Here is a 25,184-nt window from a genome sequence, read left to right on the forward strand (position 1 = left end):
GTTTCAAGCAAGTTTAATTTCGATTGATTAACCAAACAAGCCGTAAATTATGAAGTTGGCTTCAAGCTAACACAACTAAAAACATCTTAAATTTTTCTTACCTCAGTGTTTCTCACGCAATGAAGGAGGAAAATCAAGAAACCCTGATGAATGAACGACAGAAAACATGGGTCACTAACGCAAAGCCACAGGGTGACTGCAGTTCAGCCAGATTACGGTCAGCGGTTATCTACGCAGCTTAGCGACCACTCGCTGGTTTTACTTACCGCCATTTTGTTTTCGCATCGCGTGGTGCTCTTATAAATATGTATTGGTGAAAGCAAATCGTTTTCCATCGGACCGTGCCATGTGTTGTAAAAGGCCTAAACGGTAAGAAACTGTTCATTGAACTTTCCGTTAAATGTTTTAAGTCGCTTTAGCGATGTGCTTAGAACTTAAGCCTATTTCAGTCCGGTTCTTCCCCACAGATTGTTATCTCGGGTAATCCAGTTTACATTCAAGAAATCTACCTGTGTAGAACAACCTATCTTACCTGTGAATAAACGTCGTTTTGGGGTTTTGAAACTCTTTTGGTCGAGTGACTTAAAAGCAGCCACACACGGACCTAACATTACAGCTGACTTGCACGTACCTGAGTCGAGTTAAAGATCGTGAAAATGTAGGCGAAAGCTTTGTGTATTGGCGACAGAAGACCAAACAACCACGTGACCCCCAACAGGGGGATCAGCAACACGCATGCCCTGATGCCAAGTCTGCAAGAAATGAGAAAAAATGCTTTGCTGTCTAAGTGATTCATTCTTGGACAGACTTTGCTTGCCTGAACATGGGCGTCGTTCAACGAAAATAAAGCAGCTATTGTAAGCTTTTCGATTCTTTTACGAGTGATGATACAGTTGAATCCCGCGATAACTCGATCCTTCAAGGCAAATCGAAAAACAACCTGGAGGGGAATCGGAAAAGGTTTGAGTTATCGAGAGGTTCGAGTTATCGAGATTAAACTGTAGCTCTGCCGACCTATTTCGAACATGATATTAAATAACTGCTTGTAACATCGCTACAGTATTGTTGTTACATGTACAAATAACGAGAAAGACCATCGAACAAAAAGAAAATTGAGAAGATATTATTAATGTGTAAATTATTTCAATTCTTCTATGCAATGAATTTGATTTGATGTTCTGTCTTATTCAGTTTTAGTGATTATAAGTGAATTTCCGTCAGCGTTCATCAAAACGGCACGAGGCTAATAATAATCTATTGTTTGGCGAAAGGTCTAGATATTACCTTATCTGCTCGGTTTGGTTGTCTTTTGCTTGTTGCATTGTTGTCATCTCTTTGATAACTCGCACAAGGATCAATATGTTAAGCTAAAAATGAAGGGAAGGAAAAATGACATGTTGATGTGGTGTCACTAATCATCATGATCATTACCATCGTAGTCATGGTGATGATGATGATGATGATGATGGTGGTGATATCATCACCATCATCATCAGCACAGAATTAAGTCTCTCACTTTCAGCTTGTTATATTGTTGGCTCAACATTTCATTGCAATTGCAAGCTTTGGTAAAGTTAACTCCTCATCCCTGTACATTTATAGGTATAATGGCAACAAAATCAATTTAATAAATGGAGTAAAAAGTTGTAAAAAGTTTTCGAGAATAAGGTTATTATCACTTACCACTTCAATCAGCACAACAAATACGATAAATATCCAGATCAGACTGTTAGCAGAGGACATCCAGCAGCTTAAATGAAGCAAAGTACAACTTGTAAGAGATAAAATATTGCAAATGTGGGAAATAAAAGTTCTCCATCACTTATGAAAATAAAGTGCTCGGGTTTTTTCACACCCATATTCGAAGTTCCAAATTCAGATCAGCATATTGAAATGAAGAGAATTAGGTACATTACCAGCAAGTTCTCTGATATACAGCCACATGTAATTTTTCTATATAAACGGAAGGCAAATTACTATTGTTCTTACTATTCATCGCTGACGAAACTCTCAACTCCGTCTTTTCCTGCAGCAATACTCAGGGATAAGGCGACGACGAGAGCAGGAAAACCTGCAATACAAGAAATTGATTTGATAACAAGCATACTCTCTTATTATGACCATCGGCTTTTAAGCTTAAAAGTAGCAGACTGTTCAAGGCAACAAATTGTCTGTGTTGGTTTCACATCCAAACACCTACCACCTACCACCTACCACCTACCTGCCATTGCCGGTGTAGATATTTTAAAAGTATTCCAGTTTACAGTTTAATCATAAGTATACAGTTTAATCATCTAAAATTGGCCTCTTAATAAATTGAAGCGGGTCACTAGACGTACCCCATGACACTCCGTGGCAAATTTTCATTTTGTTGCTCACGTTGTAAACTTTTACGACAAACAAATAAAGGTAAATTCCCTCTACCAGCATCCAACAGAAGGCTGCCATCAAAAAGTACTGCACCAGAGCCGCTACTGCAACACAAGTTCCCTGCAAGGAATTGAATAGTTAAGATACCAATATTAGTACAGAACAGAGCCGTAGTAGTAACGGTTGCATGAAATTAAGGCTGTAATAACTTCTGGTGTGATATAATTGTAAGAGCAAACATACAATCTGGTTAAATCAAATGAAACCTGATATAGAATCTAAAATTTTATTATTAAATGGTTGTTCTGTTGAAGTACATTTTCACGTTTGGTGTTCATATGTTTAATACAGATACGTACATAAAAAGGCAGTAGCATTAATTAAAGGCTGTGCAAATGTTATCAACAGCTCCCAGTTCAAGTCCTGGAGGGAGAGTACTGCTACTGGCGAGCTGTTAGAGATACCCCTAGCCACTGCATGCTACAACAACAACAACATCAACAACAAAACGAGCTTGGCAAAGATAAGTGTGAATCTTCTGACTTTTAGGACGTTTTTTGTCAGTAGCGGATCCAGACCTTCAGACAAGTGGGTCCCGCTATCAAAAATATTTTTCTCGGCCATAAGGGCCTCTACTTGGCCTAAAAATAAGGGGCCCTCCCCTAGATTCGCAACTGTTTACATAAATTATCTTTATCGTCTTACCTTGTTTTCAGTAGCACCGACACCAGCAAGAAAGATAATTTGTCCTGCACTAAGGGACGCAACAAGACTCACTCGAATCTGAGATAAAGGACCTTTCATGTCCCTGGTCACCAAGAAATCAGTAATTAGCTCATTAAAACTAGGTATACACCAAATTGAAAAACATTGATCCAGCGAAAAGCATAAACCATAAACGGTAAGACCCAATCGGATTGTGCGTTGACACCTTTTGTAAGCTTAGTAATATTCCATTTATTTATAAAAAAGGTATTTTCTTCCTTTCAGAGCTTTAATAGTATGATTTATGCAACTTATGTCTTGTTACAATGTCATTCTTTCACAGGCGACGATTAAATTAACATTTGGGTCGCATCGTTTATGGTTTATGCTTTTCATAGGTCAATGTTTCCTCCATGCATCAGGTTTATACTGCAATAAAGTAACGGAATTATATTGACCCCGATTGATATCAGTGCGATGCTCTACCAATTGAGCTATGAATCCATACAATGCATGGTAGCGAGATCAATAATGTTCAATTTCGTAGTAACGAATTTCAATCTCCATCTTTACTGTGTACTAAGCCCAAAAGAACGACCTCGTTCCTGATGGCACATTCCCTAACAAGACCTAACAAACTTCGGGGGTAGTGTAATGTGATTGTGCCTCTGCTACAAGTAGATCTGCCACTGCTAAAACGGTCCATGATAACTTTACGCATAACCTAGCGACCGACTATTGGAAAACTCGCAAACTGATTGGCCACCCAAGCACCTACTATCGATCAACGGTAGGCTCTCGAAACGCGCGGCCGTTGTGGCCCCAGTGAGACCAAAAAAATCATTAAATCAGTTTCATGAGACTGCTCTTGGGTTTCTCTCGACTTAGATAGTTGGCATGGCAAGGGACAAACTAGATCACAGTCTAATTGTTAATTATACTTACGTAAGGAAAACATAGCCGATAATCGTCAAAGCAATTCCAATCAAAGAAAGGGTGAGACCCAGGTATGTGATGATTTCCAGGACCTTCTTATCTGTCTGTATAATGTATACAAGAAAACATACACATGTAGTCAACTATCACTAAAACACTGTCTCTTTAGAAATCATACTCAAAGTACAATATAATAAATGTGTTTCATCGTCTAAGCTGTTTGATACTTATAAAAAGCTTATCATCTGAAACCATTTGGCATTGCTAATTTTAAGAAATAAAATTAAAATATGAAGAGAGGAAAGATAAGCAAAGCCACGGTTGATAATGTTAAAACTGAATTGAAAGCTGCCCTTACCCTGGACATGATAAGGTTGTTGCTGTTTTTAAAGAACGGTCCCAGGTAAAACAGAGTTTACAGCCCCTTTGTTCGGAATTGTCTCTATAACTGCAGTGAATAAAGGGTTATACAAATTGAGACAAGCGTTGTCTTCGATCCTACCTCAGATATGGTGTCATGTCCAGGACCATCCTCAGTATCAAACTGCATAAGAACAGCGAAATGAGTCAAATGATTACAGGTGCACTCCGTATGTAAGTTGTCCATCATTTTCACGTGGCATCCTTGTCCTGACCAACCAGAGGGGCTGTAAAAGAGAAATAAAAACCATTCAACTAACGTTATTCTGTTGACGTTAAAATACGTCTTAAAATTAAAAAAAAAAAAATGAGGCCTAAGTGATACAGTTTCGAAATCTGACATCGTGGAACAATCTGATTTCAATTTAATCAAAATTCCCGACATTCTTTTTTCAACGCGTACACAAATAACTGAAAGTTACTTGATTAAAAAAAGTCAAATTTAACTATTCCCCCCTCTAATATAGTTTGTGGCCTTGGCCACATTAGGCTATGACATACCTAACTGAGGAGAATGTGCTGCCTTTGTAATTACATCTGCAAATGGTTAGACATTCTAGTCTTCTTGGAAAAGGACGATAAACCGTAGGTCCCGTCTCCTGTATCTTCAGTCTTATAACAGGGGACGTTAAAAAAAAAAACCACACACTATTCGCAAAGTGTAGGGCACGAAGCTCCCGGTGTTGTGGTCTGGCCTTGTGTAGTAAATTACAGTATGTGTACAGCGCATTTGAACATATATATATATGAAAAATGCGCTATATAAATTCATTATCATTATCATACATCCTCATATTTTGCCAAGAAAATGGTGTATTTTTTCAAACTATGCATAACAGTCAAGAAGTACTCGTCGAACCTGCTTTCTGTGTCGTCCCAAAACATACAGTCTCTCTTTCGAGTTGCAGTCTGAAAGGATAAAAAATGGGCCACAATCACATCTCGATCCAAACAGAAAAACTTGTAAGAAGTGCTAAGTGCACGATAAAGGTTTTAGGTAAGTGAAAATTATATAATGTTTGCGTTATTTTTTTAGCTTCTGACAAATTAAACCCGGTATGTTTTGTCTGATTTGGTAGAGTAATATATAGATAGAAGCAATTTTGCAAAATATCTTCACTACATCAGAAAGAAAGCAACAAAAAAAAGAAACAAAACAAACAAACAAGCAACCAGACAGAAAAACCAAGCAAAGCGGAAAAGCTCTTGTGTTTGTTTGGAGCCTAACAAACGATAAGCTAATAAACTCAAATATACTACGGACACTACCTTTAAGTTTCTGAACATTAGGGTGACATTCTGCTTCAGTGTTATTGGCTGAGGATCTATTGTTGCGGACATTATGATGGTGTTGACACCCCTGTTGATAATTGATAAGCCAAAAAGATATTTGGTGATAAAAATATGATCACTTTATCAACATTATTAACGAAAAAATGACAATGATATCACCGGAAGAATAAGGTAAAATTTGAAACTTTAAAATATTCAAATATAAAAAGATAATAATATACAGAAAAGGTTAATAGATTGTTTTAACATTGATCCTGGAAGATGACCAAAACCATTAGCCACAAGCTAGAAGTCTTCCAGAACAGGTGTCTACGAAGGATTCTCCGCATATTTTGGCCAAACACAATCTCAAACTATGAGCTGCGTAGAATTACAAGAACAGAAACCATCACACAGCAAGTGCAGCGAAGGAGATGGAGATGGATTGGTCATGTCCTTCGTATGATGCCTACAGACCTACCAAGAGTCGCCCTTAGATGGACCCCCGATGGCCGTAGAAAGAGAGGTCGCCCAAAAGAAACTTGGAGAAGGACAGTGGAAAGAGAAATGAGGGACAACGAATGGACATGGGGCCACCTCGAACGAGCAGCGGCCGACCGTAGCCAATGGCGCTTTTTGGGTTGAGGCCTTATGTGTATCTATGCACGAAGAGGAGTAAGTAAGTAAGTTAGATCATGTAAATTGCTACTCTCATTATAAATACGTTTAGATCATGACTGTTTTCAACTCTCCTCGTTTTTTTTCCGGCTAATCAAAAGCCAGGGAAAAATAAAAAATAAAATATGCAAAAATTGTGTTATAAACATGGATACACCAAACGCGACATTACTGTCGTATACGAACCTGTTTTTGTTTGTGCTGTTGGCGTCAGTGTCTTTCGTTGCAAATAGCTTATTTAGATCTTTGTACACCACTGCTAGCACTGCCGAACCTATAAAGTAATGACATACCATATCAACAAATCTTCCATACCCAAGGCACAATTGGCTGAGGTCTTTCCGCTGTTACTGTGGGGGTCGCATCGTCTTTGGCAAACATTGGGTTGCAATTTATTCGGCCTTTTACCATCCATTTAGTAATATAGAATAGAATAGAATAGAATAGAATAGAATAGAATAGAATAGAATAGAATAGAATAGAATAGAATAGAATAGAATAGAATAGAATAGAATAGAACAGAACAGAACAGAACAGAACAGAACAGAACAGAATAGAATAGAATAGAATAGAATAGAATAAAAAGGAATGGAACGGAATGGAATACAGTGATACCTCGATTTAACGAATCTCTATAAAACGAAGTCCTCGATATAACGAACGATATTTGTCGTCCCAGTAATGGCAAAATATATGGAAAAGAACCTCGATATAACGAAACCTCGATATAGCGAACACATTTTGCCAGTCCCTTGGTCCTTCGTTATATAGAGGTACCACTGTATAATGAATATAATAGAACGGAATAGAATAAACAACTTATGTTTCATACCATTGTGGAAGTTTCCCGAAGGAATTCTAACAAAGTTTTGTATTTTGTGTTCCTCAAGATGAAAGTCGCTCTCATTTTGGTAGAAAATACGTCTGACTTGCAAATCTAGACGAAGAAATATTAAATGTAATAAGAAGTGTAGGAAAAGAGTTAAGTATTTAGCAATCGATTTTAATTTATCAACAAAAATGAGCCATATTCTCTATAACTCCTTGCCTTGAATCATTCAGGGATCTTAAATTTTACGGGGAGGGGCAGTGGAAGAGGAATATTAGTTTAGTACTTGATTCTTCAGTGTGTCAGAAAATCATACACACGAAGATTAAGGCGCTTTAATCAGACAAGCAAATGACTTTTTAGACAAGTCGCTTTATTACTACTCCAGCCAATTAGAAACTACGTACTAAAGAAACTTTATCAGTCATTGCATAGGAATACTTTTTTCTGTATATGATCTTGTTGAAACTCTCTCCTTCTTGTTTAAGCTTCCCCACACGAAAACGAGCATTCAAGAGGGTCTAATTATTTTAGTGTTACAGCAATTGTTATTAATTTTTGCGTTAGTATGACATTTTGCGGCGTTAAGGTGACAGAAACCGGATACTTAATGGAACCGGATACTTAATGGAAGTTGATCATTGGCAGGAATCAATTCAACTCAGTGTAAAAAAACAACAGATGGAATTCAGTGAACTAGTCACTTTTACTTACCGACATTCTCGCTGCTTAAGTGAAGTCGAGGTACTGATTGATTGAGGTGATACCGGGCAAATCCAAACACAAATTCCTCCAAAACATTTGTGGCGAGGAACACTTCTTCCATTCTTTCTTGTACGGTTTTGTTAGTAGATGTAAAGTTGCGCTTAGTGATTGTTGTATTGAAAACCTTCAAAGCTTTCTAAAGAGAACATAAATGGATGATCTTGTAGGTAAAAGCAAAACACTTTGTCAGTTTCTGGTCAGGCCCGTTAGAATTTTACCCAAAGGATTTGAGCTTTGCGAGGAAGGGAGGACGGGTAGGAGGGAGCTTGCAACCCAAGGTAAAATATACATATATTCACTAGATGTGGTTGACTGTTATTTCGATTCTCTGTGCCACCAACGAGGTCTTGGCTGACGGCCTCTATTAAATTTCTGGTTGTGCATAATCACTATTTGTAAAACTGAATTCGTTGTGAATAAGCTTTCAACGTTCAAAATAAACCTTGAAGGTATTTCTAAACACCTTCAACGTGGGCGCCTGAATGTAAGCTTTAGTCACGTAAATCCCTTTGCCAAATGTATATACGTTGAGCATAATAATCGAAAACGAGATTGCCTCGTTTGTTTGGTATGAAACAATCGAAGTAAGATAACTTGCTTTTCCATCGGCAATATAATACAAAGAATTGATTTTTTCTTTGAATAAACTCATACAGCAATTACTCTTGTCACCCATTTTGATTGAAATCATAAACTTAAGGAGTAACCTTCCAACCACAACTGTCATCATGCGTTTTTTGAATTTACACTATATCCGCACTATATAATCCTGTAATTGCTTGAAATATTTTTTTAAAGCAACCGTACTACCTTTAAAGAGTTCTCGTTTTCAATGTCAATGGTACTAATGGCTTGCAGCATCTGTCATGAAAAAAAAAATGTTATGAGTTTAAATTTTAAATTTCATTTAACCGAAATAAAACAGTTCAGTTGCAGTTTGTCTCATAAGCACCTCAAGAGTTGTCGTATAAGGTACGTAACATCGATTTAAAGAAACTGTTTAGGAATTGTGTTCTTTGTGTTCAACTCGGTGCTTTGTGTTCTTTTCGGTTTTATTGATCGGTCGATCGCACGCAATAGGAGTCCGGACAGATCGGGTCCACCTAGATCAGTTAAAAAAGGCAACAAACATATTCACAGCTTGCAGTCTAGACGGGAGAGCATCATTAAAATGAAAAAAAAAAAAAAAAAAATCATTAAAATAAAAAACAATCATTAATTGGATTCTATTCGTTGATCACCCTACGCGTTGATCAGTAAGTTAACATGTCTCCCTCTGGATTGTGATCAATTTTAAACGATTACCTCGGTTTTTAGATCATCTTCTTGCTCGTCATCATCATCATCGTCATCATCAATTGATATTACACTTCCTGGGAATGAAAAGTACAAAGTTATGTATTACGAATCCAGACATTTCGACCCACGGTCCTGCACGATTACTACTTATCGGGAACCTCGTCCTCCAAAACTTAGACGGTTGAAGGGCTAAATGCGGTTTCTTAAATGGATTATACGAAATTAGCGGTTTCCTTTTAAAGGAATGAATCGATTTTCATAAGAGTTGCTATTTAAAATAACTAATTCAAATATTTTCTACTATGAGTTTTACTAATTATATGTGCTAACAAAAATTAAATACTTACCTACAAATTAACATATTTTATTTAGTTTTTAGTTAACATACCATTTGCGTTTCCTCCAGAGTCACACTTAATAATATTAACAGCGAAAAAGTAGAAAAAGGTGCGATGATAATTGACCTGGATCCGAGTATCACGTAAGTAACTGATAATTTCAAACGTGAAAGGTTGATTTCTCCAAAAGAAGTCAGAGAAGAAATCAAATTCCTTCACGCATCTGTTTCGTAGTTTTCGCGACTGAAGACAGGTCTCAAATGATCCACACCAATCTCTGGTATAATGGTATTCAACCTTGTACCAGATGTCTTTTGTACCATTAGCAAGTTTGTCGCATGGGTCAGAGTTTATCCATTTGGGTTGACCTGAAAATGGCATCCCTACGAGTGAATTTAAGCAAACCATTTCAGTGAAGAGAAATGTTTTAAAGTTAACTTTATTAGAGACGGGCTTCCTTATATTTTGGATTTTTAAATCATACTGTGTTTCGCTTTTGCTTCACGAAATTTTCGTTCACCCTCAAACATTTAAAGTAGGTTTTAGAAACTTCGTACAATTCGTAAAACTTTGAATTAATCAATAAATGACTTGGAATTGAACCCTGTTTGACGTTTAAATACCTATCGCACATTTCAACTCGTACATTATGCATATAAAAAAAGCAAACGGTCCTACTCACCTCTTTTTGTGCTTCTTGATTTGCATTCAAAGGCAGTTATTTTGATGGCGAAAACTCTAACCCAATAAATTCCGTCACGATATATCCTGCAGGATTTTACACGAATGTTTCTGAAATGTGATCCGTTGATTTCTCCCGCGGAAGTGGTAATTTCGAACTGAGAATTCCGGAACCAGAAAAAGTTCTGCGAGCAAAGGTTTCTCCATTCTGGAGATTGACCGATGCATGTAGCAAAATATTGGCACCACGATGTTCTGCACGACCGATAGTCATAATATTGATTATATTTATGTATTCGGCATTTCACTGTAAGCCATTGTTGAGCGGTTCCGTTCTTGATCTGCTGACAGTTTCTTTTTGCCAGCTCTTCCAGTTTCAAAGCCTCATAAGAGGAACAATGTTCACCTGTTAAATAAATAAAAAGCAAAGGCTTTTAGAACACCGCGTTTTAAGTTTGCATTGAAGGGGGAGGACTTGTATGAAAAAGAGCTTTCAGTATTTAAGGGGTGGAAGGCTCGGGCCAAGTGGCCCACCCATACTGCCGGAGCTTATCCCGGTTTCTTTAGCATTAAGCAGCTAAGAATATTTATATCCCCCCTGAATGGGATGCTAGTCCATCGCTGGGTACCCCCCCCCCCCCCAGCATTATGTCGCCGATACCCATTTATACACCTGGGTGGGGAGAGGCACTATGAGAGTAAAGTGTCTTGCCCAAGAACACAACAGAATGACGCGGCCAGGGCTCGATCTGGAGTTCGGCGCACTAACCATTAGACCACCGCGCCTCCCTTAAGTATTTGAGGCAACTGCTATATCTCGAGTTTAGTTGCTACCTTAAATTACTACAGTCAGATACGATAATCTGAAAACAAATCTCCTGACGAATTTACATCCGAAAAATATGGACGGCAAACTGATCCTGACGGCTAAAGCGGTCAAAAATAAACAAAGTGGATAAAAACCAAGAATGTATTGAAAAAAAAATTACATACGCCTCAATTTAATTTCTGAGAATTTAGTTGTAGATCAAGACATATCGCTTGGATAATTATTTAATTTATTGTGGTCACGATATCTTGGCATGCGACAAACAATGCTTATTTCCTTTTAAGGGCTCTAAAACTTGCTTGGGGTTCTTTTGCCAGACAGCAAAACCCACCTGCTACTTTATTCCCAACATTCGTAAGCACTGAAAAAGAAAAAAAAATATTAAAAAAGGCTGTACATTTAGAAGAATTTCAGTTCATAATCATACGAACCGGTACATGATCATGTTTCGAAGTCATTGCGCGTACTTGCGTAAGGACCTAAGCAGGTGGAATTAATGTAATGCAAATAAACATTTCTTTTGCGATATTGGGTCATGAAAATGGAGAAAGAAATTACCTTAACTTAGAAGGAAAGATTGGCGATATCTAAATATTTTGATAACTGGTTTGGTCTTTCTTCATGTCATGCTTTACTTTAATCGTTACGATGAAAAAAATGCTTAGTTTAATTTTGATTTATAGGGCGGAAAACTCTCCAAGTCTAAAAATTCGTTGCCGTTTTTATCTATGTTTTTAGACAAATGTATACATATTAATGAGAAGTTCGATATGTCTAATATTGGGGATTTCGAACCCTCTGAGACTTGAAAAGCATTATCGTTTCTGTTTGGGTAAGTATTTTGGTTTAGAAAAGGGGTTTTAAAAAGCGTGCAACCCAATTAATTACACGACTGGTTTCCTGGAGAAAAAGAAAAATATACAAAACAAATATAAAAAAGAAAACATTTAACCAGTGTTCCGTTAGCATTAAAGTAAATTGGTTTATGACGAAGGGTTGGCTTAATTAGTTCATTTCTAGTTCACGAAAAAATAACACGGAGAATTGTTACACCTTTATCGTCGTTTAAAAGATAGACTTTCGTACGGTGAAATAACGTATGACTTTTTATCTTTATTGGTTTATTTGTAAAATTTTCGCAACTAGCTTTTACCTAAACCTATAATTAAAACATGTCACACTCATATGTATGTAAATACTATTTAATTTGACTTCCCGAATGACTGCTAAATGGCTTACTTACGTAAGTGGGTTGGAACCTGAATTATTAATTAAAAACTTTGCATAATCTTCATTGAAATAAAAATATCATTTACTTTACCGACAGGTTACTATCCATCTGTCATTCGCTGTATCTTAGTTAAAAAGTGTACCTTAGTTAAAACGTTGATCACGATTAGCTGAGAAATACATATTGACAAAATGAGATACGATTTGTACATGGGAGACTACGGCACCTAATGCATTGAATAGGAAATTATAAACGATGTTAAAATTCACCATTGCGTTTCTTTTTAAGGTGGTTTTGCAGCATTTAAACATCTATTTACTTGTATTTTCCCAAACATTGTGCTTCGCCATCTAGAAAGTTAATTTCAAATCGATTGTCCCGAAAGATCAGTCAGCGATCTCGAAAAACAAGTTTTCATCGTATTTTCATTTTTAGCAATAGGTGACAAAATCTTTAACCGCGGAGTTTTGAAAATCTAGTATACAAAAAACTTTCTAAGGGCAAATAGCAAACTAGGGAAAAACATCTTTTATTATTTGCCTAATACATTGACTAATATCTGAAATGGAAATTAAAATAATGTTTTGATACTCACCCAAAACAAGTCCAAAAACAAACGCTCCACGGGACATCTTTAAACCTCCGTTATTCAAGATACCTCTGTCTAATCCAAATCTTTTTTATCTTGGTCTTTTGCACTATCGAATCACATAGCAACAACAACGAATTTCGAGTAGAGGTGAAAATACTGCCATTTACTGCCCGGTTGACGGTTCATCAGCTAGATGAGAAAGTCGATCCGTGGGTGTTAAAAATGCACTGTCTGCTGTCGAAGGCTAAGTGTCAATGCTAATTCCCCCGTATATTCGCGTTCTATTACTCCTAGCGACAATTAAATAATTGCCTTATCATAGCACTGTATTGACTTAACGTCCTTATTGGACGGTGTTATGGAAACTCTATTTACAGGTGGCAGTTGTGAAAGTGACATTTTCCGCAACGCAGGTAATTATCTCTCACGCAGCTGGGTTTTCTCAGCGTCATGAAATAAGGAATCCTGAATTCACCTCACGTTTCCTACCATTTCACGCGTGAATGGTAGCTTTTCACAGTGCAAACAACAAAAAATTATAATAATAATAATCATTTATTATCTAGGCGTCTGACTGTTTTTAATACGTGTAGACGAATTGTGGAGAAGATGCCCATGTCAACTACCTTAAATAACAGCCCTCTAAGAGGTCATGTGGTTACGATATTTTAACAGACTTGTGTTTTCAGTCGAACTGAGGAAATAGTGAATAGCTAAAATGGTTCTGGAATGTTCATAGTGTAGTAACGATGAAACTAGTCCCCCCCCCACTCCCGCCTTCATCAATTATTCTACAAGAAATCAGATCGACCAAAATATGTTAACGATTTTCTGAGAGATTTTTGGTGAACGTAGTTGTCCGTAGGCTTTCTTGCAAAACAAATAACAGATATTGATCTTGGCGGGTGTAAATGTGTTTTTAGTTTACCTGTGGTCATAATAAGGGGGAAAACATATCAAAGGCAACGGGTTGACCCTTTTCTGCAAAATATAACGATCTCCTTATACTCAGAGATAAATTCAAATATCGATTCCAAGCAATATAAATATAAATAACATTTCACTGCATTTCAGACCATGTGTGTTTGTACTGTACGAAGTACACAACTCTTACCTCGAATTCGATCGATTCATCGGTTGTATTTCGCAGTTGACGATCAAGATCAATAGACATTCTATTATTACTACCTTCTTGTCGTGTAGGCCACATTTAAATTTGCGGGGCGGGATTGGGTAACAACCTTGTCACGCATTCTACCAAAATTTGTAGGGATCGGACAAAGAATAAAATTTTTGGTAATTTTTTTAGCCATCGTTCCTAAAGAAACGATATTTAAAGGGCAGTACGGAAAAGAGTTTTTATGCATGGGCAGAAGTTATTAGGTAAATCCTCGTGCCGTTTCAGGTACGATTTCGTTCTTTCCTTCGTGCTTCGGAAAATATTACTTCGAAGCAATATCCACGTGCGAAGCTTCATATTCCAACTATGTTTGGCCACATGGACGTGGCAATCATCATATTTCAACTACGTTCGCCCATATGCACGTGCCAAGCATCATGTTCCAACTACTTTCGGCCATATGCACGTGGCAGTCATCATATTCCAACTACGTTCGCCCATATGCACGTGCCAAGCATCATGTTCCAACTACCTTCGGCCAGCGGTTCATCAAAGCAGTCGGAATCCTCATATTTAACTAAATTCTAACAATTCATCACCGTAACTCATATATCATTCTAAAGAATAGTATTGTACTCGTAAAAAGCCACCTAGAGAACTTGAGAAATCCTCGTGCCGTTTCGGTACGCTCTCGTTCTTACTTCGTGTTTCGGAAAGTCTTACTTACTTATACAGATAGTAGCATTATGGTTACCTTGGTAACCACAAAACGTTATTTTGTAATTTTACCTCGTTTTCGTTTTCATTATTATCGAAATCTACCATGAAAGAAGGGGCATTAATAGATAGGGGGCTTATTAAATATGAACTTCCGGGGGGGGGGGACTTTAAAGCTAGGCTCAAGCCTCTCCCGAAGTTCATTTTGGCACTGAACAGCATTTTAACGTCAAAAAGTCCATTTTATTTCTTTATTTGTAGCCTAACTGATATATGGTTAGAGCTCTCCGATAAGCTCTTTCTCTATCAGGTCCCCCGCAAAGGTTTGGAAAAGCAATCCGCCCCAGGGGAGTTAAAAAAAGTAAGTTTTTTGTACCGTAAGCCCCAGGGGCTTACGGTACAAAAAAATAAAATACGTATCTCGGCGTTATTTGAAAACACGGTCGCCTGCTGTTTTTCGTTAGTTGGGATGGCAACAAAATATGTCAACCGACGTCATTTGTCAGCCATCGAATGATATTTAATTTAGACTCAATAGTTTGGTATTTTTTTTTCTCTTTTAAAACTATGCTCCAGGTTCAGCTAATTGATCAATTAATAACGCGTCACACAGCTGGTTTCTTCTTTTGTGTCTGTTTTTACTTGTAGCAGTCTTCACAAGTTTAAATGAAGTTGACTTGTAGATATTTCGAAGATGCGATTTTTTAGGCTGTGATTAGGCCTCCAAGAGCCATTTCCAGTGTCGAGAAACTAGTCATTGATTTTCATGTAACGGAAATTTCGTCCAATCGCATGGCACAGATATATACGCTTTGATTTATTTTAGCTTTTTAGGGATCTACATGTACTTATGGAGACTACTTCAGTAAAACTTTTTTAATACAAACACAGATTCAAAATATATAGGCAGTTAGCGTTGTTACTTTATTTAAAAAAACAGCGTAATTAAAATGATTACAGCTTTTATTTTTCACAATGACTACGTTTGGTTCCTTTCTTTGTTTGTTATATTTAATCAACAAAGGTAGTTGACGGTTGTACTTTATTGGTTGCATTAAAAGACACAAATACAGCTTTTTCACAATAGAGTTTTCCGATTTAACGGAAATGGAACGACTTTTTCCGCCTGTTATAGCTAATTAGATGCAAAGTGTCGTTTCTTTCAATTTGCACAATGAAATTTCAGTTGTTATTCATTGTCTACGAGTAGATTAAATTAGCAATCCTTGCAGTAAATACAATGTCTCGTGGTGGAATGCAAACTATACTCTTTTTAAACTGCTTAAAATTAAGATACAATGTTTACGTATCACAGTTTTCCCAGAAAAATATATTGAAAACAGCAGTATATTTTCTGAGACAACTGAAGTAAAATGTTTTTAGGTGGCAAAGTATCCATGGTGTAAAAAAAATAGTTACTGAAAGGAGGCGGCTTTTTTATCGCACACGTAAAAGCCTGCGAAACCTGTGAAACTCACAAGTAACGTAAAACAAACAACAACCAAGACAACAAAGAACCTGGAAACAATAAAAAGCAGGAAACAGTAGCCCCCAAAACAAAGAAACACTTTACAAGTTCTTACACCAGAGTAAACCCCATGTTAACGAACATGAAAGTTTTCGCAGCATAACTTTTTCACAACTTATTTTCCATCCAAACAGTAGCCATTTGTGGAACTTCACACTTCTCTACGGTTTTGCAACTTGCTTATTGCCACCAAATAAATAGAAAGATGGGAGTTGAAAAATGAGGCGGTATCTTTTTGTTCCATTGTTTTCTTTTCATTTGCACATAAAAATTCCACGGGTAAACATCACATATCACCTTTTTTGTCACACCTTAGGAACGTACAACAGGCGAACATCACACTAGCCTGTGTACAGCCGTCCCGCTCCGCTCAAAAAAATCGCATTCTTTTGAGCGGAGCGGGACGGCTGTACACAGCCTAACATCACACGTATCTTGTTTCTATCTTGCCTTTTGTTTCAGAACTAATTCTTCTTTCTTTCGAAACTGCGGCCATGCCATGTGGACTGACTGCCTTCAGATATGTCATTTGACGAGAGGAATACTTTTTTTGAGAGCTGCACTGCATGGTGATATAACACTGCCCTCGAGCAGTGGACAACACGTGCAGAAGAAAAAAGTTACCAAAGCGTAAAATGTCAAATCATCGATACACACCTATTGAAGATATGATAATTATGCAGGCTGTTGAGAAATGTGGCCGTGAGTTGCGTAGCGTGCCCAGGTTAATTGCTGGAAATGTTTTTGTGCATTTTATTCGAAATAAAAAAATTCAGTATTATTTTTTTAAATTCTTACATATTTTATTGGCAATGCGCCACATTTTACTGTATTGGTAGTAGCTCTCTATAATGAAACGTGGATCGTGCAAAATTTAAGATTTCCTGATTTCGAGTTTTCTGTTTTCCGTTATTACGGTTATATCGATTTTAGTGAGTAAGAAATACACATCATCAAACTTCAATCCTAGAGCAATAACTAGTGTAACTTTTATGTCAATCCGATGAGGGGAAATTTTCGGTTTGGTTCCGAGAAAACTGTTTAACCCAATCCCAAACTTGACGGCAACATCGTTTTCTTCTAGGATAGCTTTTGACATCTTAGACTACCGTAGAATCCCACTTTCCTGAGGGATAGTGAAACAGAGAAAACAAGCAAGCAGATTAATGTACTTTTAAAGGGCTAACTAAGTGAATTTAATAAGATTTTCAATAGGCGGAAAAATGTGTTCCATTTAAGTGAATTTTCCGCTAAATCGGAAAACTCTAATGACTACGTATACAACACTTGAAATAATTGAAGTCATAATATATTTCCTGGGGCGGTGATCATAGTACCTCTAACCTGGCAATTATATTAAAGTTACCTCGGTAACTTAAAGGTTATTAAGGCGGACTGAGTATGTATTCGAAGCAATCATTGTAAAATTTATGGCAATATTAGTGTATGTTTTTCTTGAGAATTATAATCTCTTTAAAATGAAAATGAATGCAAGTCGTGCCCACATAAGGAGCTTCTAGGAGCCTTAATGGGTTTCGATGATCATCAAGGATCGATTTCCCCAACCAACTCCGCCGACAGCCAACTAAATTTTGAATTTTATGATCCATATCAAGAAAGAACTACCTATTATAAGTGGTCAATTATAAACAATTATTGGATGAGGTTTTTGTGATGTCCGGATAAATAAAGGTCGAGGTAATTGTTATCAGCCGAAGCCGAAGGCTGAGGCTGATAACACTTACAGAGACCTTGATTATTCCGAATATCACATAAACCGAATCTAATAATTGTTTTATTATACATTGTTTTCCTGGAAAAGGAAGTAATGACAAACGATTTAGACCTATTTAAAAACTTGTGCTAATTCCGGCAGGTCGTCCTACTAAATCGTGGAATAGTTCCTTCCCAATTTTTGTTCGTCATTTTGTGTTTTCCGAGACTTTATTGTCCAGCAATTTTTGAACTTTGGTCAAACTATTTCTCGGTTGAAGAAATAAATTGACGAACTATGAATTTCCTCCGCCGCCAGATGCTTGACACATTGCTCTTGGAAACCATGCATTGCGCGCGCAGATTATTCACTAATCTGTAGGTTGCGCGGGGTTGCGCGGATTCCCAGAATAAGCTGTAGGCTCTTAGCCAATGGGAAGACAGCTAGTGACTACAATGTATAATAAAAGGGAATATGTCAAGGATTTTAGCCAAATTTAGGCATGAAAAAATGACCATCAAATTCCATGAAATATTAAAATAACTTCTTAAAACAGTGAAGGAACATTTCAATAACACAGCAAATACAAGAAGAGGTACGGATGGCCAAAAGTGACCAAGATTGAAACGGATTGCGATATAGGTTTTTGAAATATTGTTGGGCTGCACAGTTTTCAAATTTGCTCGTAACTGAAGATTATAACGCTCGGAAGACATAGTTGGTTGCAATGAAGCTATGGTTTTGTCATTTGGATCCATTTAAGCAATTTCTTTGCAAACATTAAGTTTCATAGCGATTATTTGGCAAAACGTAAAGAAATACACTTATCTCAGCCGTGACACAGTCCCTGTAATTAAGTGTTAGCCTTAACATTCTGGTAAAATAGTAAACGTTTGCATTATAAGCGAACGTATTCCGCAAAGGAGATAAATTTCATTGTCTGAGAACACCAGTATGATTGCCACCGCGTTATGTGGAAAAGGCTGCTGCCTGTTCTTAATTCCTCTTCGGAATACTTCATTGAACGGATGGTCTGATTGTTAATTCGCAAAAGACACTGATGTAACCTTCTTAAGTCTACTAATAATGCAAGGCCTTCTCTTAAACATGGCTCATAGTCTAGCTAACATTTGAGATCAATAATTATTTACGTTTTATTGAGTTTTACAAACTGTAAAACTGACGTCCTTCTACAACATTTCTGACCGAAGGGACAAGTGAGGAGAAAACACCAATAGAAATTAAAGAGATGGAAATATTCGTCGTCCCGCTTAGGGGTGTTAATTTCGGATTTTGACTTCACTTAGAGTGTTCAGGGCAGAACGCCTTTATTAAGGATTGTTCGTGAAGAAATCTAAAGCTCAATCCGCACACCTCAGTATCTTTTAGGGGGCGGAAAAGTGTGAGCCATGCTCAAAATAGTTTTCTTTAAGAGTGTAATCCAAAAATTTCACAGGCATCTACCCTCTTTTATGGAAGTGCCCCGGGGATTTTTGTTGAGCTAAGGAGAAAGAAGCACCTTTTTTAAGGAAATACTGTAGTACCGATTTGATCTTTTTCCTCAACTGAAGGAAACTTGTAAAAAATGATTTAAAAGTTAGTTAAAATCTCTTGCTACTTTAGTTCAAATACGCTGCCACAACGTGACTGAACCTCAATTCTGTTCACTAAGACAATATCACTTGAATTAACTTGCGAAGATTTCGCCGCAAGGTTTCCATTGTCTGCGAATGGGAAAATTGCGTTCATCCTTCTTTTGAACCGATCTTTAATCTGTGAATGAAACAGTACATGGAAATCGAAAGAAGAAAACACGTTAACAAGATTCTCTTGGTGAATTAGCTGTGTTTAAGAACTAATGCGGGTTTAATTAAAAATTCGATCGTACATGAATCAATAAAATACAAAACGCTGTCGATACAAAACAATGTCGATCTGTTAGCGTCCTAGACTTAGAGCAAATCCACCATAGCATAGGACAAGCCCTTTGCTCGCTCTCCTATAGATTAAGCGACTAGAATAAACTTCTTTTCTCATTGGATTGCGAAAATAATTGCAACAATGGTGGTTCCTAAAATTTGCAGTGGTATCATGATAATTATATACTATAATGAAAATCAAATTACAGTAAATTAGATAAATTGATTCACAGTTACGTTTTTAGTTTTCTCTAACCTGTGTGTTTCTCACACAGTGCAGTAGGAAAATCAGAAAACCCTGTATCAAAAATAAAAAGTGTTTAATTATAATATTATAGATGACAAAATTGTTTCCTAAAATGCTAAGTAGTTAAGGGAGTAATAGTTTCAAAAATTTAAGGTTGCTCTGAAACCGCTCCAGAGAAATTTGCTTAACGTTGCAAAAAGTTGTATCTTAACATGCTGATCATTATTTAACAATTATTCCATGAGCCCGCGTTGGATACGAGGTGGTAAATAGCCAACGAGGCGCGAAGCGCCGAGTTGGCTATAACGACTCGTATCTAACAAGGGCGAATGGAATAATTGTTTTATTAAATTCTCCTCAAGTTTAAATCGACTGGACATTTCATTTTGATATAAACGAAGTGATAGTATGAGGCGCGGGAAAATTTGTGGCGCTGTGTTTACTTCTTGAGTTGAATGAAACATACGAGGAAAGCGAGCGAGAGAGTTTTCTTCCCAAGATTTTCCTCGAACAACCCTCTCTAAAGTCGTCTAAATATCCTGGAAATTGTGACAACAGTAAAGATTTACGAGAAGATCCGAAGCCCAAGCTTTTCTGGAAACTACAAGTCTTGTGCAAGTCGAACGAAGCAAGTGTTTACATTGTACTTCTTTACGGCTCCACGGCTGTCATCAAGACTTTTATATTATTTAAAGCAAAATTGAGCTCAAAGTGGAACAGGTTTATTGAAGTGTAAAAGGACAAAACCAAGATTGAAAGGTAACAAACTTAACTGAAGTGCTGAGCCTAGTTTTATGATGTACACTGAATGAAACTATGTCAGTTTGCCGTTCTTTCGTAAATTATTTGCTGCTTTTCTACTTTATTCACTCGCTCTTGTTGTGCGTTTAAAAGTATTATAAATTAAACTTTTCGCATCTATCCTTTTGTTTTGCGTAGTTAAATTTACTATGGCATTTCTGTCGTTTTTGTAGGCACCGCTAATTATTTCTTGTTCATAAAGCTCGCCAAATTTGCTGTTTAAAACCATTTTTTGACGGAACTGTCGCTTCCCGCAGAAAAATTTTACGCTAAGCGGCACTTGCCGCACTCATTTCCCATATAAGGTCAAACATAGGTATATGAGCTGATAACCGGGATTCAGTAAACCAATCAGAAAGCTAGAAATGCAATATTCGAGGTTGAGAATTTAATAATCATTAATAACAAATGGGGGTCACCGAACTCGTTTTTGAGTTATAAGCACTTAAAGCGAAAAGTAAGAGTGTTTTTAATGGGTTATGCCGTTGCTATGATTACAATTGACGTCAAGAAAATAATCACAATTTGTTTGTAAATGACTGGGCATTTGTATAATGTATAATTGTAATGGTTATAAGCTAACCTGAACAGAATTAAGGATCGTGAAAATATAAACAAACGCTTTGTGAAGCGGCGTCAAAAGACCAAACAACCACGTGACCCCCAGAAGGGGAACCATCACCACGCATGCTTTGATGCCAATTCTGCAAGAAAAAAAATATTGGGAAACTTTATATAAATAAAAAAAACCTTCCAACCATTTTTAAGTCATCAGGGTGACCTTTCTTGCGTTAAATATCAGGAAGATAGTCACGAAAAATTACTTTCAGCTTCTTGTAACTTAATGTTCAGTTTACAAGTCTGTTTGACAAAGAAAGACACACAAGCGACTAATGTGAGTGGAATTACGATTGCGAATGGAGCTGGAAGAAACTGTTTTTACTTGTTAAGCCTTAATTTTTACCGTATCTGTTGAATGTGATTATCTCCCGTTGATTGCATTGTGGTCATTTCCTTGATAACTCGCACGAGTAGCAACATGTTAACCTTAGGTGGAAAAAGCAGAGAAACATCATACGATTTAAATGGATCTAACGCTACTATAATTATGAAGCATTATGAAACATGTTTAGTTAGAATCTGATGGAAAGGTTTTTAATTACCTAAACTTTAGATGCAGGGCTGATCAAACAGCATTGGATTGATGTTATTAATTTATTTTTGCTTAATATTTCGGTTGAACAAAACCAAACTTATTAGGGGGTATACAATGTTAAGTAGTAGATAAAATATAAGCGGGAGATCTGTATGGGCGTATACAATGGCGAGCCGATAGGCGAGCCATTGTAAACGCCCATACAGATCGGACGCGAATATTTTATTCTACTTGTGAAATGAAAACAATAAATTGAATGCGAAGTTTTGTTATGCGAATCAGTAGAGATCTGTATCAAAAGTTAATGAATACTAATAAGCTGAGCAGGAGTCTGTATCAAAAGTTAATTCTATTGTTTGATTTGTATTGGGGTTTATAGTTGTGTACATGTGATCTGAATACAGTGCTGGGATTGGTTTGCACCCTCATGAATAGTTAATGAATTTTACAAGTGAGTATACAGAGCGGTCCTTTCATGGTTACAGAAGTCACTTTCAATTACCTGTCGTACAGCCAATGCAACTGCATTGGCTATTGGCTAGTAAACAACATAAAAACACAATGAACCAACAACAACTTAGAACAAGCGTGCCTTAATCGCGATTTGTTTTGGTTTATCGTTTTAATTTTAATTTACTCTAGCTATTTACCTTAACTTAATAGAAAACTACCTAGGTCTTAACTGTTCAGAGAAGAAATGAAGTCTGTAATACTAGCTTGAAAATATTTTACTTACAACTTCAATCATCACTACAAATGCAACAAATATCCACATTAGATCGTTAGCCGAAGACATCCAACAACTTCAAACAAAGAACAAGCAAACAAGATTAATCACATGACATCTCAAATATTTCTGAATAACACGATGAAGAGAAAGCAAAATTGGAGTGACCGCAAGGGAATTGCCATAAACGAATTATAATAAAATTTTGTTAAAATATTTAGAGAGAAAGCCACCACACCAGCTCTTGCTGGTTTTCAGGCGGGTTTTCTATCCAGGTCTAATTGGAATTTGGTAATTTTAGTTTTTCATGAGGGAGAAAAACCAGAGAATCCGGAGAAAGACCCACGGAGCAAGGACGAGAACCAACAATAAACTTTAGCCACATATAACGCCGGGTTCGGGAATAGAACCAGGGCCACATTGGTGGGACGCGAGCGCTCTCACCACTGCGCCCTGCTTCCACAACTGAGAAAATTTGTGAATTTCAATTCGCTTAAAATGCATTTTTGAAAATATGCTAACCAACTCCATCGCCAAATTTCACAAGGAATGGACAAATCCCCTATGAGTTATAACTGTTAAAGACTCCTTATCAGCACGAAATCTATTTCGAGACACTTCTTGTAAAACTTCCCGTAATGAATTTTCCAGATCTGTTATTACTTACTCGATTTGTACATTTAAAAAAAAAAAAAAATTAACATGGAAACTTTATTTAAAACCTTGAATCTCGATACTGGTAAGATTGCGAATCAAGGATGGAGAAGGGGAAATGAAAAGGAATGCAGTTCTTACTATGCATCACTAACAAAACTCTGGATTCCATCTTTTCCTGCAGCGATACTCAGCGACATGGCCACCATGACAGCTGGGAAACCTGTCATGATAAAAAGAGAAAATGTCTCTAGAACAGGAAATACATCTGTTGGCCATGGAGTGCTGACTAGCATTTATAGCAAAAAACACTCGAACTAAATGAGTTAAGAGGCGATGTCACTACGGGCGGTCCACTGGATTTCGGACTCCAGAATAGTTTTCCTTCATATATTTACCACAGGTACTACCATCTATCCTTACTACTAAAATACAGTTGAAATGATCAGAGAGTTTGTTTTCCTCGACTTTGGAGGATTTATCAATTACTAGGTTCAATAAGCAATGAAACGGCCATTTTTCATGTGTCGAAATACAGCATTTCAAACGTTCGTTAAAATTACTTCGCGCTTATAAAAGCCCCAAAATTTGTACAAATTCAGCCAATTTTTATCAGGTCTTACTCCTAATATATCATTTAGCTAACTTCCAATTCCAAATCGGAAGCGAACCACAATATTTATTGAACACCTTTAGTTATTTATGCGAACATCTCAAAAATATGTTCCCAAATCTTGCCGTAATTTTCACTTGTGGCACCTAGACGAGGCCTAAATTGCCATTCTACTTTTAGACTAAGAGTTATTCTTTCGATTTATGTAATAAAAATTGTGGCACAACGCGACTTTGAGGAAAAAAAAATTCAAACGAATTCTTGGTATTTTCACCTATGAAGTATTGCGTGACAGACTTCACATTCCTTTACCGAGCCGTGTTCAGACACTTCATGTCAAGTTTCTCGATAGTTTTCGCCTCAATAGAGGGAAATCGTCCAAAAGTTCCAGAAATGGAAACAAAGTTTTCCTCCTTTTAGTTAATTGGCACCAAATATTTTGTTTCCTGACATTTCAAATATATAATAATGATCAGGCTCGTTCCATGATTTGCCACTCACCTTGTTGACCTTGTTCCTGTTGATGAAAAGTACGAGAATTCAATCGCGAAACTTTTGTGGTTGTCGTACGCAATCAAAAGTATGGTACTCAGTTACTTCATTGGTAGTAATGCTGTGGCAACTCTGTCTTAAAAAAGAGCCAATGACGAAAAGATACGAAGACTTACGAACGTAATACATTCGCTGACATTTGTGATCTTTTGAACATGACTCGGGTTGCGTTACCTTCCGTGGTGGTGGTAGTGGGTAGGGTGGGAAGGGGGGGGAGGGGGGAATTACACCAGAAAATTTTGACGCCGCTCTACTCCAACGCACTGTAATTTAGATATGCCAATATAACTTCAAGGAACGCCATCAAAAGATCATATCCTATCAAAAGATCCGGCACCCAAAAAATCATAATTAGCTAGTACGTAGCCGATTTGGGTACTGTATCATCACTGCGTTATTGCGTCATTTAAACCGGCGGAACGCACCTTACCTAGGCTAACTTGAGCCGGAGTTCAAGCAGTTTCCAATATCCATCGTTTAGTAACAACAAT

The 25,184-nt window shown here is 37.1% G+C and overlaps 1 protein-coding gene and 1 pseudogene across 7 annotated transcripts in view; one reads left to right on the forward strand and one right to left on the reverse strand.

Annotated features, from left to right (window-relative positions):
* Positions 1–25,184, forward strand: part of LOC144664840 (uncharacterized) — a 181,182-nt pseudogene that overhangs the window by 96,022 nt on the left and 59,976 nt on the right. The gene's annotated exons all lie outside the window — the stretch shown is intronic.
* LOC144664634 (adhesion G protein-coupled receptor L4-like) overlaps positions 1–25,184 on the reverse strand; it is an 86,107-nt gene that overhangs the window by 22,713 nt on the left and 38,210 nt on the right. For 2 of the 6 annotated variants that reach the window (XM_078525794.1, XM_078525795.1), the window contains exons 14-19: positions 23,670–23,751; positions 22,884–22,950; positions 21,956–22,038; positions 21,575–21,695; positions 20,200–20,241; positions 18,492–19,797 (exon numbers count right to left, since the gene is read on the reverse strand). The exons of 1 other annotated variant lie outside the window; for it this stretch is intronic. In XM_078525794.1, the coding sequence (XP_078381920.1) occupies positions 19,639–19,797; positions 20,200–20,241; positions 21,575–21,695; positions 21,956–22,038; positions 22,884–22,950; positions 23,670–23,751 (554 nt within the window). In that variant the 3' untranslated portion in view covers positions 18,492–19,638. Of the gene's footprint in view, positions 1–101; positions 144–631; positions 753–1,284; positions 1,368–1,683; positions 1,751–1,989; positions 2,072–2,339; positions 2,491–3,075; positions 3,179–4,020; positions 4,116–4,513; positions 4,659–5,290; positions 5,341–5,700; positions 5,792–6,567; positions 6,656–7,213; positions 7,319–7,924; positions 8,112–8,785; positions 8,837–9,280; positions 9,349–9,662; positions 9,996–10,294; positions 10,700–11,453; positions 11,484–12,948; positions 13,208–18,491; positions 19,798–20,199; positions 20,242–21,574; positions 21,696–21,955; positions 22,039–22,883; positions 22,951–23,669; positions 23,752–25,184 lie in introns of those variants that run through there. 3 more of the 6 variants (XM_078525796.1, XM_078525798.1, XM_078525797.1) reach the window with 3 other exon arrangements.

The sequence above is a fragment of the Oculina patagonica genome, chromosome 9, assembly GCF_052425735.1.
Source record: "Oculina patagonica isolate OP01 chromosome 9, crgOcupat, whole genome shotgun sequence".
Classification (NCBI taxonomy): Eukaryota; Metazoa; Cnidaria; class Anthozoa; order Scleractinia; family Oculinidae; genus Oculina; species Oculina patagonica.